The following is a 15,906-nucleotide window of genomic DNA, read 5'->3' on the forward strand; positions in this document are numbered from 1 at the left end:
GCACCACTGAAGCCGGTCGCGCCGTCTTCGTAGACTGCTGACTCTGCTCTTGCCATCATGACTCCATCAAGCGCTCGGCTTTCCAAAATCGACTCATCGACGCCGCCGCCGGTACCAGACAAGAACCAGATCAGGCGTCCCAGCACGGCCAAATCGACTCGGACCCTCTCCAATTCCTCCATCCCTACCCTGGGAACGACCTATCTCGCAAGGCAGTCTTCTAACTCTTCGTCCAATGCCACGCCGATCCACAAGTCGCCTCTGCAGGCTCGCAGACCTCCCCGCTCCGGTATCTGCCCTTCTTCCTCGCGTCCCACCCTCCCTTATCCGGCTCTGGACCCATCACAGGATCACCATCGTAGCGACTCTGGCAGATCCACTGGCTCCTCGCGCTCCACCGCCACTACAGACAGCTTCTTTTTGCCACAGCATCCGCACGCATTTAACCGCCGCCTGAAGGATCTTCCACCAGCTCCTGCTTCGTCTGCGCTCGCCGATGCTCCCGTCTCTGCTCTCGGTCTCAATGTCTCCATCTCACCATCAGCAGCTCCTGCTTTGGTACCGACGGCCCGTCTGTTCCGTAGCCAGAGCTCCGTCAGCACCACTCCTACCAGTCCAGAAGAAGGCAGCGGCTCGCCGCTGGGCGGATCTCCGGCAGCCGATCTGGCACCTCTGAATTACGTGAAGAACGTCCACACCGACGGCCTCGACGACTTTTGGCAGAACGACTACTCTTATGCTCCTCTCCCGACGGATCAGAATCAGAACTGCTTGCCACCCTTGATGCGACACGACGCTCCCATTCCTCCGTCCCGCTCGCAGTCTCTTGATCCGCTTGCCGAGCCTTTGGACCCGCACTACAGCGGTCAAGATGCCCACAAGGATTCCGAAGACAATCTCACCTTGCATCAGCGAAGCCCTACCGTCGGCGTCGGCTCCGCCACTCCGCTGCTAGCCGCCAATCTGCAGAAGCTTAATTCGCAGAACGACCTCAGCCACAGCAGCACCTCGGCCGCTTCCAAGCTGGCATCGCCTGTGCTTTCTTCGCCCAGTGGAGCTCCCACCCCGACCAGGCGCAGCGAAGATGGCCATCTGGCAACGGCGTCCGTCTTTCCCCGGCCAGCAAGCTCCGCCAACTCGTCCAATTCGGCCATCGACCGCCCTTCGCTTCCGAACAAGTCGAGCTCCAGCCTATCCGCCTCCTCGGCAGCCGAACACGACAGAAGGCCGCCGGCGTCTGCGTCTAAGCGCTCTTCTACGTCCTCCAGCAACTCCTTCCGTATGACACTGTCCAGGCAAGCAAAGTCGCTGCGCAACTCGTTCATATGGACGCCCCCGACCACCTCCGATACAACCATCTCAAGCCAGGACCGCGCTACACACCCGTCTGCCTTCCTCAGTCCCGACAACTCGTCGGCTCCGATCTCGCAAGCTTCGAGCCCAAGCCTGGCGATCAGCAGTCCAGCCTCAGCAAGCAGCGAGCTACCCTCGAAGCAGCCTTCGCCGTATAGAGAGAGTCTCGTCGTCGCAGAGAAACAGACATCCAGACCGGTCCCTGCCGTCTCTTCCTCAAAAAGCAGGGTGGATACTTCGCGCTTGTCGTCCAGCTTAGCAGATCCACGCTCCTTGCGGCACGGGTCGAGAGCTGCTGGTACTGGCAGCTCTGCCAGCACACCAGCTCCTCTGTCAAGCATCACACCAAGCCTCAAGCAAAAGGTGGCCACCGACTATGGCAAACTCGACGAGCGCCCAAGATCGCGACTATCGTCGCGTCTCACACTACATAACGCCAATTGGTCCCTAAAAATTTCGAATCTCACGACAAAGAAGCCGAGCGAGGCTACGACCTCCAAGTCGACAGCATCTGACGTGGCCGCAGCCGCAGGATCTCGATCCGCCAATAAGCAGTCAAAGAGTCTGACATCCGTCTCCACGGCACCCACAGCTGCATCTGTTGACACTTTCGGCGCAGATGTGCGAGACTCGGAGAAGAGGACCTCGCTCGGGGGATCCTCGAAAGCACTGCCGCCGTTGTCTACCGACCTGGCGCCGCTCATGGTCAGAGGTAACTCGAGCGTTGACGCCAGGCTCTCTCCTTCATTCGCCGAGACTTTCGCATTTCTGAACAGCCAAATCGATTCCGAGGACCCGTCGCCGCCTCTGATGTCGATCGCACTGCCGGTTTCCGACAATGCTCCAGCGGCTGCGAAAACGGCTAGTCGAGAGTCCCAGACGGCCGCCGTGAAGCGAGAGAAGCGGCCTAGCCAGGAGAAGAGGGTCGCTCGCAAATCCGCGACCGACAAGAGCGCCGTGGCTACGCCTAGCACAAATCATGCCTCTCCCACAGGTCTCAGCAACAGCGAAGATGCCACGGCCCGCTCGGCCCTCTTCGATCGACTTGCGGACTCTCCGGAGGCTGTCTACAAGACTCTCGTCCTGCCAGAGCCGGCATCTCTGCCCGCGTCCAAGTCGCTCGATAGCGTCACTGCCGCCGCGAAGAGCCCGATGAGAAAGCAAGGCCACAAGAAGAACATTTCGCTCGGATCCACCACCTTGATCTCCAAGTCCGCCCGAAGAGCAGCTTCAGACCTAGATAGGCGTGCCAGCGGCGCACCTGTTGCCTTCCCTGGGATGACTCCGTCCAGAGCCAGTGCAAGCTCGAGGTCCAGCTTTGCAGGTGGCCTGCCCGTATTTTCACCAATGAGCGAGGAGAGCCGCTTTTTCGACGCCCTCACCTCACCTCCCAACGAACACCCTTCCAGCGCCAACGGAAGCCCATCTCCAGAGGACTCGATGCTGCCCACGTTTGCCACAGCAAACGAGTTCTTCCCCCTGACCACCACAGAACCCAGCAGCCCGGTGAGCAGTCGTCCGCTTGCTGCACGTAGCGCCACCACCACAGCTTCCACAGATATCACTTCCTCTGTACAGGCTTTGCCGCAGTCAAAGCGATCCTCACTCGGTCGTCGCTTGTCGGTTGTCCTCGACAGTGCCAAAGCGCGCTCGGCCAAGCAGCAGGGCCTGGTGTCGCCTCCGCAAAGCCCTCGTGGCGACTCGATGCGGCTGGATGCATTGCCCACGAGACCGGAGACCAGCCTGGGCTTCCATCTTCGCAATCCGCTTCGCAGAGAGCGCAAGGAGTCCCTCAAGGCGGCGCAGCCGCTGGCGATGACGCCCAGTCGCCCCGAAAACCCCAGTGCGGCAAGCAGCAGGTCGTCAGCGTCTGCGATACGCAAAATGTCGACAGGCTTCCGGCTCGACCGTCCATCTCCAGCGAAGGAAGATCGGGTGCGAGCCGAGACGTCGCTCGGTATGGCCGCTCCAGCGGTCAAGACCTCTCGATCTATCAGCAGCAGAGTGCTGGCTCCGACGAAGAGCTCGCTGGCAAGAAGCGTGCAGCCGTCTCCTCCCTCTGCGGACCGTGCTACGGTGAGATCAACATCTTCCTCGTCCTTGGGCACTGACACCTCCAAGGCGTTATCGCGTTCGCCTCATCGGCCGTCGAACCCGCCTTCATCATATCGCGCCTCTCCTGCAGCTGGCCCGCATCCATCTGTGGTGGCAGATGGCTCACCTGGCAAGACTCTGACCTCATCGAAGACTCTAGTCTCTGCCACCAAAAGACAGGGTCCGGCTCCATCCATCACGACGGATCAGGACTCGCTCATGGCACCTCCTCCTAGCCCAGTGGATGTGCGCCGCCGTCGTACGCTGAGCAAGCCCATCCTGGAGCCGATTCGCACCTCCTTCGCCGAGGCGCGCGACTTTGCGAGGCCATCCACGGCGACGGGCTTCCGGGGTGGCGTTTCTGCGGCAAATCGCAAGATGAGTCAGCCGACGCTCGACATGGTCGACGACCGCGAGTTCCTCGAGGCGCTCGAGCAGGTGCGAGCCGTGCAGCGCGAACGCATCGAGGCGGAAGCGCAAGAGTTCGAGAACAAGTCTCGCCTCGCTCGTCTGGGTATGGCCTCGGGCAACCATCTTAAGACCAAGAAGCCTGATCAGTGTGACACCGCTGACGGTCCCATCAGCAGCCCCATCGATTCGAGCCCGGCTGCTCCCGCCACCATCATCCCTGCTAGACCGCGACTGCATCACAGACGATCGGCCAGCGCAGACGCTCAGCTGGTGCGAACGCGGTCCACGACATCGACGGCGTCGCGCGAGTCCGACCGCGACCTCGACCAACGGCAGAAGGATATTGTCAAGGCGTACGCCGACAAGAAGCCTCCTGTCGGCCCGCCCACGTCCGGTCTCGAATGGGGCGTCGGAAAAGCAAGTGGCAAGCTCCACGACGGCACGTTTGTAAACGATGACGACTGGAAGAAGGAAGTCAAAGCGCTCTTCCTCATCCGCGAGCTGGTCCAGACCGAACGAAGCTATGCGCGCCATCTCAGCAGCCTCTTGAGCGTGGTACGCAAAGCGCAAACCGCGCCCAACGGGAGCAGCACCAATGCTCTCGGTGTCAAGCGCAAGTCGGCCAGCAACCTCTTTGCAGCCTACTCCTCGGCCGTCAACAGCAAGGCGTCGGCGATGAGCGCGCCTCCGGGTCACATTGCGCTGCTGCGCACATACCTGCCTCAGCTGATTGCACTGAGCAACGCGCTGGTGCAGCGCGTCGAGGAGAATCCCACCAGCGCAGGCGTCGGTGCTGCCTTCGACGTCTTGGCGGCGCAGCTCGAGTCGACGTTTGTCGGATGGTCGGGCGTAGCGTCGCAGGCATTGGCGGAGCTGCGTTCCACCGAGCTGGTCAAATCTAAATCGCCCTTCAAGATCGGCTTGGTGCCGCTGCTGCCTCGCGAATCGACTGAGGTGGGCGCCTCCACGGCGGATGCGGTGAGCAGCAGCAGCGGTAGCACAACACCTGGCTCAGGCTCCAAGAGCTCAGCGCTACGAATGACTTCGCTCACTCGTCCCGCATCGCCTGTCGCTTCTCCTCAGGAATACGAAATACAGGCCGACGGAAGCGCTACGCAGACGTCCAAGAGGTCGCCTAACAAGCGACGCAGCACTATCACAAGCACCAGCTTCATTCCTCCGCCACGCGTCGTCGTCGCACCAACTTCGACGTTGTCTGCAAGCCCAGAGCAGGAGAAAACGGCCGAAAGTGGCGCTGGCGCGTCCACACCGACGAGACGATTCGGACACTCGCGCAGCCAGTCGACGCTGGTGACACCGGTACCCACGCCCACATCCAGCACTGCTGCTTCCGAGCCCTGGTCTGCCGCCATGCCTGCGCAAGCTGGTGGCAAGAGCCTGACACCCATGGACATCGCCATCATGCCGACGCAACGTCTGCCGCGGTACGGACTCATGCTGCGCGATCTTTTGCGAAACACACCACCCGAGTCTCTTTCACATGCTCGTGTACAACGAGCGATTGGTTTGATCCAAAAGGTGGCGCTCATGTGCGATGCCGCCGCACCGATTGGCATCGCAGCCGCAAGTAGCAGTACGAGCGGCACAAGTTCGGGAGTCGTGACTCCTGCACGTGCCAAGAGCGTGATGGGGATGACAGGCGCCGAAATGGTCGCGAGCGCTGGACTGAGTATGACCAGACGCAGCTGATACCGGCCCGACACTTTTGCCCCCACTTTTCGCTACGGTGATGATCATCATCGGACACTTTTTTTTCCCTTTTCTTCTTGCTTCTTGCTGGATCACCCACATGCAATTGTATTTGTACCCTTCTGACGCACCTCCGTTGATGGAATGCTCAACCTTTGTGAGAAACACACACGCCACATTCGCATCAACGAGTGCAAGGTGAGATCGAAGAGGATTGCCAAAGTATACTTTTTGCTGTTATGCCGACTGTTGCTGTTGACGGTTTACGCTGGAGAAGATATCTTTGAGGTGGGATTGAGCGTCCTGACCTTGTTTTGTGAGGTACTGTTTGCAAAGGCAAGAGGTATGAAAAGAGGTTAGGGGAAACAAAGTTTGAGGATGAGATGTGGGTGAAAAGGAGGAGGAGGAAGGTACCTTTTGCTTTTTTTGAAGGGCTTCGATGTCTGTTGTGATGAGTTGCTGTTTGGATGTGAGTTCGGAAAGGATGGTTGGACGGGAGTCTTGCATAAACCTGGGGAGAGGAGAGAAGGGGGGTTGGTTTAGATATCGTGATCTTTGGTTGTTCCGACGTCCTTGTCCACTACGATCTGTGCTTCGTCAAGTCTCGCCACACTTCGGTCTGGGGTGTTGAAAAAGCACTCCTACAATAACATCACCACTCAAATCTCCTTCCTCCTCCATCTTTCCTTTCGTCCTGGCGCCAAATATGGACTTACATCTTTCCCACACTCCTATAAAAGCTCGCGCTCTCATCCTCGATCCCCTGCAACTCGGTCAAGGTCAACGTGTTGAGCTTGGCCTCTCTCTCGCGTGCGCTGATCTGCGCGCGTAGCGCTGCCAACTGCTGGTTCGTCTGGTAAACCTGCAGTTGGATCTTTTCGAGCACTTTTGAGAGGGTCTCGTCCGGGATCGCTGACATCTTTGTGTGTGTGGAGGCGGACGCTGACTGCTGCTAAGCGGAGGATATGTAGAGGTGTGTGTGTGTGTGAGCTGATAGTGTGCGTCGATATGGAGGAGCGTTGTGGTGGTGTTGAGATGTGCGTTGGATTTGCGATAGAGTCGGAAAGCGGTGGTGGAATGACAAGATGAGCGAACTCACGTGTCGGTGCGAATGATGGCGGAGAAAACAGAAAAGTGTTGCTCTCCGCGCCTGAGCCACTTGCACATATTCTTCTTATAAGCAGTTTTCATCGGTCGTTTGGATCGTCTGATATCGAGCTCATGTGTGTCACAACACTTATACCTCAGACTCACTCAGGCGCATTGGCGAAGCTGCAGAGACTCCTTCGAGCAGTTTCATTGTATTGAAAAGCAATCTTCCATCCCTCAGGCGCTTGCGGGCATCCCTTTCTGCCCGAACAACGCTTCCTCGACCGACTTTTTGAACGGTGCACTGATCTCTCCCTGCTCTGCAAAGTAAGCCAGCACCAGCTCCCTCGCCACACTGAAGCCGCTACCCTCTGCCTCGCCAAACACCTGTCCATCGTATTCAAACCTCAATCCGCTGCTCTTGCCCCTCGGTACAACCACACAATCCAACGCCTTACCCTTCGGAACGCTTCCCCTCGGGAACGCCTCCTTCACCGACTGAATTTCCTCCTGGAAGTTCCTCTCCGCCTCCGCATCCACCTCGCCTCGCTTGAGAGCCTTTTTGAGTCGTGCTTGGAGCGCACGGATGAAGCCATCGCGGAGATGGTTGAAGTCGGTGTTGCGAACGGGAACGATGCGGATGACTGCTTTTGCTCCGGAGTCGAGCAGCTGCTTCATGTGCGCTTCGAGCGTCTCGCCACAGGAGGTGGAGGACGAGATATGGGTTTCGTCGATGTAAAGCGCAGCGACGTATACGCGGACGCGGAGAAAGGAGACCGTTCGAACGCCCAGACCGACCAGACGGAGACGAGGCTCGGGTTGCGTCGAGCTGAAGGAAGCTGGGGTGGGAATGTAGAGCGGGAAGGCGAGGTTTGTGTCCGGGTCGACGACGACTTGGGTGGAAGGATTGGCGGAGGTAATGGATGTCAAGCTGGAGGCGGCGGGTGGTGCAGCGTCCAAGTGAACCGGCGAGGAGAGTTGGTAGGCCGAGACAATTCCAGCCAGCGCTACTGCTGCTACGATAAGGGATGTTCTCCTGCTCTGCTGAGCGCGCGAAGACTCGGTGGAAGCGAGCGATGCTGCGATGGAAGGGTGGAACGATTGCTGGAAGAATGCTGCTCGAGGCTCAGAAGAAGCAGAGGAAGTGAAGGATGGATAGGATCGAGTGAATGTTGCGACACCGCGTGCACTGACAGATCGGAGTGCTGCGAGCCGGCTCGCCGAGGCGATGGCAAGCTTTGCTGATGGGATGATCATGTTGTTCGTCGTCCAGTAGGATGAAGCGATGAAGAGGTAAGAGAAGGTGGTAATAGCGGCAAGTGTTCCCTTCCTCCTGTGCGGAAATTGCACCAAGGCGGCTTTCGCGTTCGGACCGGCATTCAAGTCGGCACCGGAGAAAAAAGTTGGACGGCGATCATATTTTCAATCTCACATCTCAGCGATTGCCATGTAGCCCTCCATTGCCTCTTTGCACAAAGCATCTGATGGTGGTACCTGACGACACATGCTCGTAGGCCGAAAGGAGGTCCACATCATGCTCTTCGAACAGATTGTCTCGGATGTGCCGCCCTAGATCGAGCCTGCCGTGAGCAAGCCTGGCTCTGCTGCAGCGTCCTCACAAAGCGGCGCAAAAGGTTGTGCCGATCTCCAACGTCGCTGTCGCAAGAGCAGGGGTTCAGCATCTTTTTGGCGAGCAACTATCAGTATCAGATGCCGAACGTTGCATGCTGGGCCTGTGGCCCAAATCGTAGAGGATTCAGGGTCCAATGGTTGCGATTCATTTCCGCTGGCATGAGCTCGCGAGATGAGGCGAATTCGACAGAGTGCAGCTTTGCGTCTCTGTGCATGAGGATCGACAAGGCGCGCGCGTACAGATTCAGAGACAAACACGCTCCGCTCGGCTCGATTCACGCTTTCGGAAGTGACTTGTCGGGATGTCACTTTTTTTGGTCGGGTCAACACCATTCGGCGTAGCCGCTTCACGAGTTGCTTGAATTCCACCGTCTGCACACATCTCCACTCTCTGCCAGACTCGCGTCTGAGGGTCTCTTGCTCTCTGGTCAAAGTAACGACTCAGCAAATCGTCGATCAACAATACTGCTCCACCTCTTTCCCGCACCTTCCAGCTCCAACTAGGTCGAATCCACCCTTGTTCTCACCTTCAGCTCTCATCGGAAGAATGCCGACCACAACCTCAAACCTGACACCCGAGTCAGAGCTTCAGCTCGCTTTCGATCCGAGCCTCATACCACAAGCATCGAAAGATCTTCTACCAGAGGACATCATCGTTCGTCCTCTCGCCAGCGACGACTACAACCGCGGTCACCTCCGTGTACTCGCCGACCTCACCCAAGCACCAGATATCGGCTTCACCGCGTGGTCGAAGCAGTTCGCACTTCAAGTCGCTTCACCGAACACCTACTATCCCATCGTCTTCATCCACACGCCCACCGACCAGATCGTAGCATGCGGCACCATGTTTGTCGAGTTCAAGTTCCTGCGCGGCGCCGGACTCTGCGGTCACATCGAGGACATTGTCGTTCACAAGGATGGTCAAGGTAAAGGTTTGGGTAAGAGGATCATCGAAATTTTGACAGAGGTCGGCAAACAAAGAGGCTGCTACAAGGTCATTCTGGATTGCAGTGAGAAGAACGTGGCCTTCTACGAAAAGTGTGGCTATCACAAGGCAGGAGAACAGATGGCCGTGTACTTTGTATAGCTCGGCATGTATGACGTGCGCAGTTGATCTGCTCAATGGACATTTTTTTCTCGCCCGGCTGTCGCAGTTGGATCAGGTGTGTGACAACGATCAACTCGGCGCTCACTCTCGGATCATCCGAACTGTATCTTCTCGGATTCGCACGCACCTACGATCTCCAGCAGCACCACTTTTGCCAACAACAGGGATTGCAGCTACTCCTTCCACCGACCCACTTCAACCTCGCACACCGCTTCCAACCCTACCAAGCTCTGCGATCCTCTCGTCTCGAGGTACGGCAGACCGATCCACGCCTCGTAAGCTGCCCGTCTCTGCTTGCTCCGCCTCTCCACCGCTTCTTGTTCTGCATGTTTGCGCGCGCCAGTCGAAGCAGGCGGCTCGCCGGATTTGATCAATGTCGGGACCAGAAGCTGCAGGTGCTGGGTTGAGATGCGATACTGTCTCGTCAGATCCAAGACCCGTTCGACGAACCGTTCCATCGGCCAGGTGCCCCACATCGGATCTTGAAACGCAAACTCGAGCCCTTTGCGTTGCGACGCCTCGTCCAACAGTGCGGCTAGCGAGTCGCTTGCCGTAGTGAGCTTGTTGAGCGCTTTACCGAGTCGATCCATGACAGTCGCGAGTCCATCGTGTGCTGCTTCTATCCGCTCTACTGCGTCGGCTAGCCTCGTTTCTCTCAACCCGCCTGGCCCTAGGATGGGATCGTGTGCCTGCTTGGAATCCAGGGCCAATGCCTTCCTCTTGTCCTGTGCTCTTGTGATGGATGCTGATGGAGGACCTCTCGCTCGACGCGGCGCATTCGCATCACGCTGACCGAGCTTGTTCGCAGCGTACACGTCTTCCCACCCATCCACAGCCTCCTTCGCCCACTTGAGCCCGTCAAACGTAGCGATTTCTTCCCACATCCTCGCTGCCGCTACAAACGCCGCGAGCAGCGTCCGACATTGTCGATGGTACGTCGTCTCAAAATCTCTGCTTAGCAGTCCGGTCGAGTCGTAGATGGAAACGGTGGAGCTCGGACCAGGTGTTGGAGGCGATGTCAATCGACTCGATGGCTGAGGAGATGACCTGGACGAAAGCGAGATGCTACGGTTGTTCCCACCGCCAGTGTTTCCATTGCCGAGTGCTGCTGCTTTCGACGACTTTGGTGTGGAAGGTGCTTGTCTGCTTGAGCTGCCGGATGCTGGTGAGGACGGGGGCGTCGAGCCAGCCTTGTTCGCTTTGGCGAGCAGAGCAGCGTTCTGGCTGTTGCGGCCGAAGGGCGACAGCGCCGCTGCCGATGGGCGATTTGAGGCTGGCGATGGCATCCAGAAGCAGTTGAGCGGATGGTAGCGTGCTCGATGGTGTGTCTGCATACCCTGCAACGACATGATCAAGTGGAGCGGAAAGTCCAAATTTTGTGCGGAAAGTCGGAAGACGGATTCGGCAAGTTGGCACATTGTTACGTCGTCAGCGAAGCCGTGCCCCGCACGCGCCAAATTTCCGATGCTCTGAAAGCGGAGAGACCGGTCCATCCGGACACTCGAACATGCCGAACGTTTGCTTCGTCACCGTTTGACCACTCCACGACCATCGCGCCCGGTCTTGCCTCGCAATTTGTATCGAGCAGGATGACGAGCCTGCAGAGGTCGGCTACTGCGGTAAAACGAGCCGCAGCGTCCCAGACATCTTCAAAGCAAGCCGACGAACCCATCTTTCTCGATCCATCCGACGATACCACGTTTCAGTCTCTCAAAAAGCTTCTCTCTGCCCCTTCGTCGAGCACTCAACATCTCAGCTTGCTCTCGGACAGCACCTTGTACGGTAGCATCACCTTCTACTTGAGCAAGCTCGAGCTCGAACATGTCGCCGAGTTTGCCGGTGTGATCAGCTCCAGCGGTTGTCTCTGGACGCCTCCACCTCCGGCTAACAGGCCTCCGTCGGCAGCCAAGTCTGGCACCACATCCGAAAAAGTCACCTGGACATCAGAACCTGGATCTTCCTCCAGCTCCTCAGACAAATCAGTCGAGGTCAAGTCAAGTCCGAACCTGGCACCAAGCTCATTGAGCTCCTTCTTGATCTCACGATCCACTAGCGTCTCGCAAGCTGTAGCTGCGGCGCTGACAAAGCGAGTGGATCTCATCGTCCGGTCCAAGAAGAACTCGACCGGATGGGCTACCCGTTCGGCTCTGTCGCACTACCTCAATGCGGTCATCCAAGGTATCGATGACACAGAGCGAGATTCTACGCCAGAGTCCTACCGAGCAGCAAGAGGTTTGCCTATTCCTCGCTTCGCCATCATCGGCGGTCTGCTCAACGCTCTCTACATTCTCAAAGACCAACGCAAGCGTACAAGAGACATGTCGATCCTGGAGGAGATGGCTGCGCTGCGAGCCAACCCTTCGCTCGGTCTGAGCGTTCGAAGACCTCTCAGCACCATACAGGACGAGTGGATCGTGACCCTCGCCGAGATCCTCGATCATCTATACGCTCGAACCACACCGTCTCCTGGCTCAGACGTTGCTGACGCAAGCGCTCGAGACGATAGCGATGTCGACGAGTGGGAGGTCGAGTTCCGCAAACGCACCGCATCGGTCGCAGGTCCGGCAAGCATAACTTCGCTCGCATCCAAACGAACCCTACGAGCTGCACTGAGCGACGTCCGCGATGTGCCCCTCTACATGGCCGCTCAGCTGGCACCGCTGGTGCCCGATCGAAAGATCCACGCGCTGGATCCTGTTCAATTGACTTCGGCTACCAGCGACGCCATCCTTTCGCTGTTCGAGGGGCCAGATGGCTCCTCTTTCCTCTCGTCGCTCGCTCAGGATGTGCACACACAGCAATGCAGCGGTCAACAGACAAAAATCCTTGTCAATCCCTCCGGCTCTACCGCGACCATCCTGCAGAGTGTCCTGGATTCGACGCTCTTCCCACTTCTTGGTCCGCTATCCAAACTCATGTCGCGTGCACTCGCCAAAGCGGTCACATCGCTGACGCCCGAACAAATCTCCTCGCTGCTCCTCGGAACCGCCGATGCAGCGCTCGAAACGCAGCTCGGCGACATCGAGTTCTTCCCCCTGCTCATCCGCATGTCGCGCCTCTCGTCGCGTCTCGAAGCAGCGTGGTTGGCCAGCCCACTCGCAGGTGCCAAGGAGGAGGAGATCGTCGAGTCGAGCAGACAGCTCACCAAGCAGCTCTGGACGACGTTCAAGACGGTGCTGTTCAGCTACACGATGGTGTTTGACTCGATGATGGATGCGTTGGTGGATATGTGCCCGAGTCCAACGCTAACGATTCCACCTACGGTGGGTGCGGAAGCGGAAGCTCAGCAGAGTCGGAGGTGGCCGAGTGCATCGACGTCGAATTTGCCGCAGCCGTATCTGCTGATTGTGCAGCACGTGCTTGCTACCTACTCGCATCTCTACTGGATCACCAGCACGTTTGGTTCGGATGGATTCGACGTGTATCGCAAGGTGTTCTACTCGGCGCTGGACGTCATCGGTCGCGACGGCGAGGCGTGCATCCAGCTGCTCGAGCTGATCGCCCCTGTCCGCGTCGACCCCACCGATCCCAGCACGATCCTCGCCGACGCTCTCGAAAGCAACACGGCCAAACGCAGCTCCACCACGTACTTCCTCAACGTCGCCGAACAGCTCGTCGGCGTGCTACCCGACCAAGTGGTCGAACAGCTCGTCCTGCCCATCTGCCGACCTTACTTGGAGAACACGCGGTTCAGCGACACCTTTGAATCGGCGCACTCGGTGGTGCTCGCGCTGTACTCGAACCACAAACGCTGCATTTTGAATCTGGCACCGTTCTACGTGGAGCTGCTGATCGCGAGCTATCCGCAGAGGTTGACGGCGATGCAGTTCGAGTATGCCATGTCGACGGTGGTGGGTGCGGTGAGTGATAGGAGCGATTCGGTGGCTTGGTGGGTGATCACGAGGCTGGCGGAGGAGGTGGATCGTGAGAGGTTGAGCGAGGGTGGTGCAGGTGAAGGGGACAGGGGGAAAAGTGTTCAGGCCGGTGGATTTGTCGAGTCGAGCGGGGTCACGAAGGGCGAACTGGAGGATGCGTTGGTCAAGAGCGATTCGACTCACCCCAGCGATCGTGCAGCTGGCAGCAGCAACCAGGACAACGATACCGAGCGATCGCAGACAGGCTCAGAGGTGGACGCATACGACCGGCTCACCCACCTGCAAATGTGTCTCATCGGTTGCATCCCCAGCGTCAACCTGGTACTCCTCCGTTCGGCGCTCGCCAAAGTCGAAGCGTACATCATGCAGCACAAGCAGCGAGAAGCATCTGGACTCGGCTCCAACGCCGCCGAGGTCGATGATGCCGATCAGCAAACGGGAAGCAGCAGGATAGCGCTGTGCCAGAAGACGTTCGATGCGATCCAGGCGCTGAACGCAGCAACACGGGAGGAGGGGTTGAGGTGGTGGTTGGACCACCGCGTTCAGTTTGGCGTGTGAAGCTCGCACGCCTCACTCGGCGGGACTGGCTTCTCACACTCCCGCTAGTAGTGGATGTATCACACAGTCCTTTGTCAATGAGGAGTCTACTTTGCTATGTCGACGTGTGGGGACGATGGGTTGTGCTGCCACCAACAAGAGCGGTGGTCTGCGCAAACGGAACAAGGAGCAACCGCAATGAAACTGCAAATTGCGTAATTCCGCAACCTCCCTCTTAGACGCATATGCAGTGAAATGAAGAAGTTGTCAATCCCAAACAAATGGTCACAGTCATGCCGCCAATCGGTCAATTTCCAAACTGATTACGGGAGGGGCGAACAATGAGTGTCAAAATTCAACCTCCCATGTGGAGCGGCACCGGACGCCGGGATTTGCTTCCTCTGGAATATCTCTTCTCGGCTTTCTATTCGAGTGCGTGTCGTTTGACATCATCGCCTTTGGGCGGGGCGCTTCAGGAGCCGTCTTCTGTGATGGGCAGATGCATGAGAAATGTTGAACCTCAATAGCGTCTATGACCGCTGTCATTGCGATTTTGCGCCACTTTTTCCGTTGAGATTCCCATGCCCCGTTGGTAAGCGATTTGGGGGTTTCCCGCGTGTGGTTCGTTGTTCCGAAACTGTGGGTGGTAGGTGGGCGGGTGGTGGAGTCTGGGAAGAGTTTCGACGGCGTCATACGTCTCGCCTGTTGACCGGAGTTTAGAGATCGGTGTGGATGTGGTTGATGATGTGTATATATAGATAAACTGCCTTCCCCCCGCACTGCGACTCAAACCATTACACCACATACCACCCCATCAGCCGCCCCCATCACCCCCCTCCAAATCGCACAATGTCATCTTCAGACGCACACTTCGAAGGCTGGGTCGGCCACGACAAGTCGTGCATCGGCAACATGAAGTGGGAAAAGTACACTCCCAAGGCATGGCGCGAGACCGACGTCGAGATCAAGATCGAGGCCTGCGGCGTATGCGCTTCTGACCTGCACACCGCTCGATCCGGATGGGGACCCACCAAGTACCCCTGCGTTGTGGGCCACGAGATCGTCGGAACCGTCTCTCGCGTGGGTAAGGAGGTCTCCGGCTTCAAGATCGGCGACCGCGTCGGTGTAGGTGCCCAGTCCGACTCTTGCAAGAGCTGCGGTGCCTGCAAGGCCGGTCAGGAGCCTTGGTGCGAGAAGGGCATCGTGGGAACCTACAACGGCGACTACTCGGTCACAGACGGTTCCGGTTTCTCCATGGGTGGGTATGCCAAGTACTCGCGCGTACCCGCTCACTTTGCAGTGCACATCCCCGAGGGTCTGCCTTCGACCGTGGCTGCCCCCATGATGTGCGGAGGTGTCACCGTGTACAACCCGCTCAAGAGCAACGGCTGCGGTACCGAAGGCTTCAAGCGAGTCGGTGTCGTTGGAATCGGAGGTCTCGGCCACTTTGCTCTCATCTTCGCCAAGGCCCTCGGCGCCGAAAAGATCACCGCCATCTCCCACACCCACTCCAAAGAGGACCTCGCCCGCACACTGGGCGCGACCGACTTCATCGCCTCCGCCGACGAAAATGCTTACGCTCCCCACAAGCGCTCCCTCGACCTCCTCGTCGTCACCAACAACAACGCCGACATGCCAGTGAACGAGTACCTGCAACTCGTCCGTCCCCACGGCAAAGTCGTATTTGTGGGAATCCCCGAGGAACCTCCCATGCCTACGCCGATCGGCCAGTTGATCTTCAGCGGTGCCTTCCTCGGTGGCTCGGCCATCGGTGGTCCCGGCATCATCAGGGAGATGCTCGAATTGGCCGCAGAGCAGAACTTGCAGCCCATGATCGAGGAACGCGACATGCAGGACGCCAACAAGGTCGTCACTGACATGGACGCCGGAAAGCCCCGATTCCGCTACGTCATGGTCAACAAGGACTACGAGCCTGTCAAGGCATAAGCGCGTTTAAGCTTGTCATTCTATCTAGCATTATCGAAATAGAGCCTTCTCACCTTTAATCACAAGCGTCTGCAGACTGAGAGTGACGCTCAAAAAGCCGCGGTAGAACACATTCGAAGGCTGTCGTTGGATGGAAGAGATTGTTCCGTG

The 15,906-nt window shown here is 58.0% G+C and overlaps 7 protein-coding genes across 7 annotated transcripts; 4 read left to right on the forward strand and 3 right to left on the reverse strand.

Annotated features, from left to right (window-relative positions):
• Positions 1-57: 57 nt before the first annotated feature.
• PHSY_005037 (hypothetical protein) lies at positions 58-5,568 on the forward strand (the record flags this gene model as incomplete). Its single annotated transcript, XM_012335648.1, has 1 exon — positions 58-5,568. One exon carries the CDS (start codon positions 58-60, stop codon positions 5,566-5,568), a length of 5,511 nt encoding a protein of 1,836 aa, XP_012191038.1.
• Positions 5,569-5,805: 237 nt separating this feature from the next.
• PHSY_005038 (hypothetical protein) lies at positions 5,806-6,487 on the reverse strand (the record flags this gene model as incomplete). Its single annotated transcript, XM_012335649.1, has 3 exons — positions 5,806-5,892; positions 5,983-6,079; positions 6,285-6,487. 3 exons carry the CDS (start codon positions 6,485-6,487, stop codon positions 5,806-5,808), a joined length of 387 nt encoding a protein of 128 aa, XP_012191039.1.
• Positions 6,488-6,894: 407 nt separating this feature from the next.
• PHSY_005039 (hypothetical protein) lies at positions 6,895-7,914 on the reverse strand (the record flags this gene model as incomplete). Its single annotated transcript, XM_012335650.1, has 1 exon — positions 6,895-7,914. The coding sequence occupies one exon, from the start codon at positions 7,912-7,914 to the stop codon at positions 6,895-6,897; it is 1,020 nt and encodes a 339-aa protein (XP_012191040.1).
• Positions 7,915-8,836: 922 nt separating this feature from the next.
• Positions 8,837-9,376, forward strand: PHSY_005040 (hypothetical protein; the record flags this gene model as incomplete). The annotated part of the gene is made up of 1 exon (XM_012335651.1): positions 8,837-9,376. The coding sequence occupies one exon, from the start codon at positions 8,837-8,839 to the stop codon at positions 9,374-9,376; it is 540 nt and encodes a 179-aa protein (XP_012191041.1).
• A 194-nt stretch (positions 9,377-9,570) lies between these two features.
• On the reverse strand, positions 9,571-10,890 carry PHSY_005041 (hypothetical protein; the record flags this gene model as incomplete). Its single annotated transcript, XM_012335652.1, has 1 exon — positions 9,571-10,890. The coding sequence occupies one exon, from the start codon at positions 10,888-10,890 to the stop codon at positions 9,571-9,573; it is 1,320 nt and encodes a 439-aa protein (XP_012191042.1).
• Positions 10,891-10,986: 96 nt separating this feature from the next.
• On the forward strand, positions 10,987-13,830 carry PHSY_005042 (potential peroxisomal matrix Pex8 protein; the record flags this gene model as incomplete). Its single annotated transcript, XM_012335653.1, has 1 exon — positions 10,987-13,830. The coding sequence occupies one exon, from the start codon at positions 10,987-10,989 to the stop codon at positions 13,828-13,830; it is 2,844 nt and encodes a 947-aa protein (XP_012191043.1).
• Positions 13,831-14,658: 828 nt separating this feature from the next.
• Positions 14,659-15,756, forward strand: PHSY_005043 (NADP-dependent alcohol dehydrogenase; the record flags this gene model as incomplete). The annotated part of the gene is made up of 1 exon (XM_012335654.1): positions 14,659-15,756. One exon carries the CDS (start codon positions 14,659-14,661, stop codon positions 15,754-15,756), a length of 1,098 nt encoding a protein of 365 aa, XP_012191044.1.
• Positions 15,757-15,906: the final 150 nt, after the last annotated feature.

This window comes from Pseudozyma hubeiensis (assembly GCF_000403515.1).
Source record: "Pseudozyma hubeiensis SY62 DNA, scaffold: PHS47, whole genome shotgun sequence".
Classification (NCBI taxonomy): Eukaryota; Fungi; Basidiomycota; class Ustilaginomycetes; order Ustilaginales; family Ustilaginaceae; genus Pseudozyma; species Pseudozyma hubeiensis.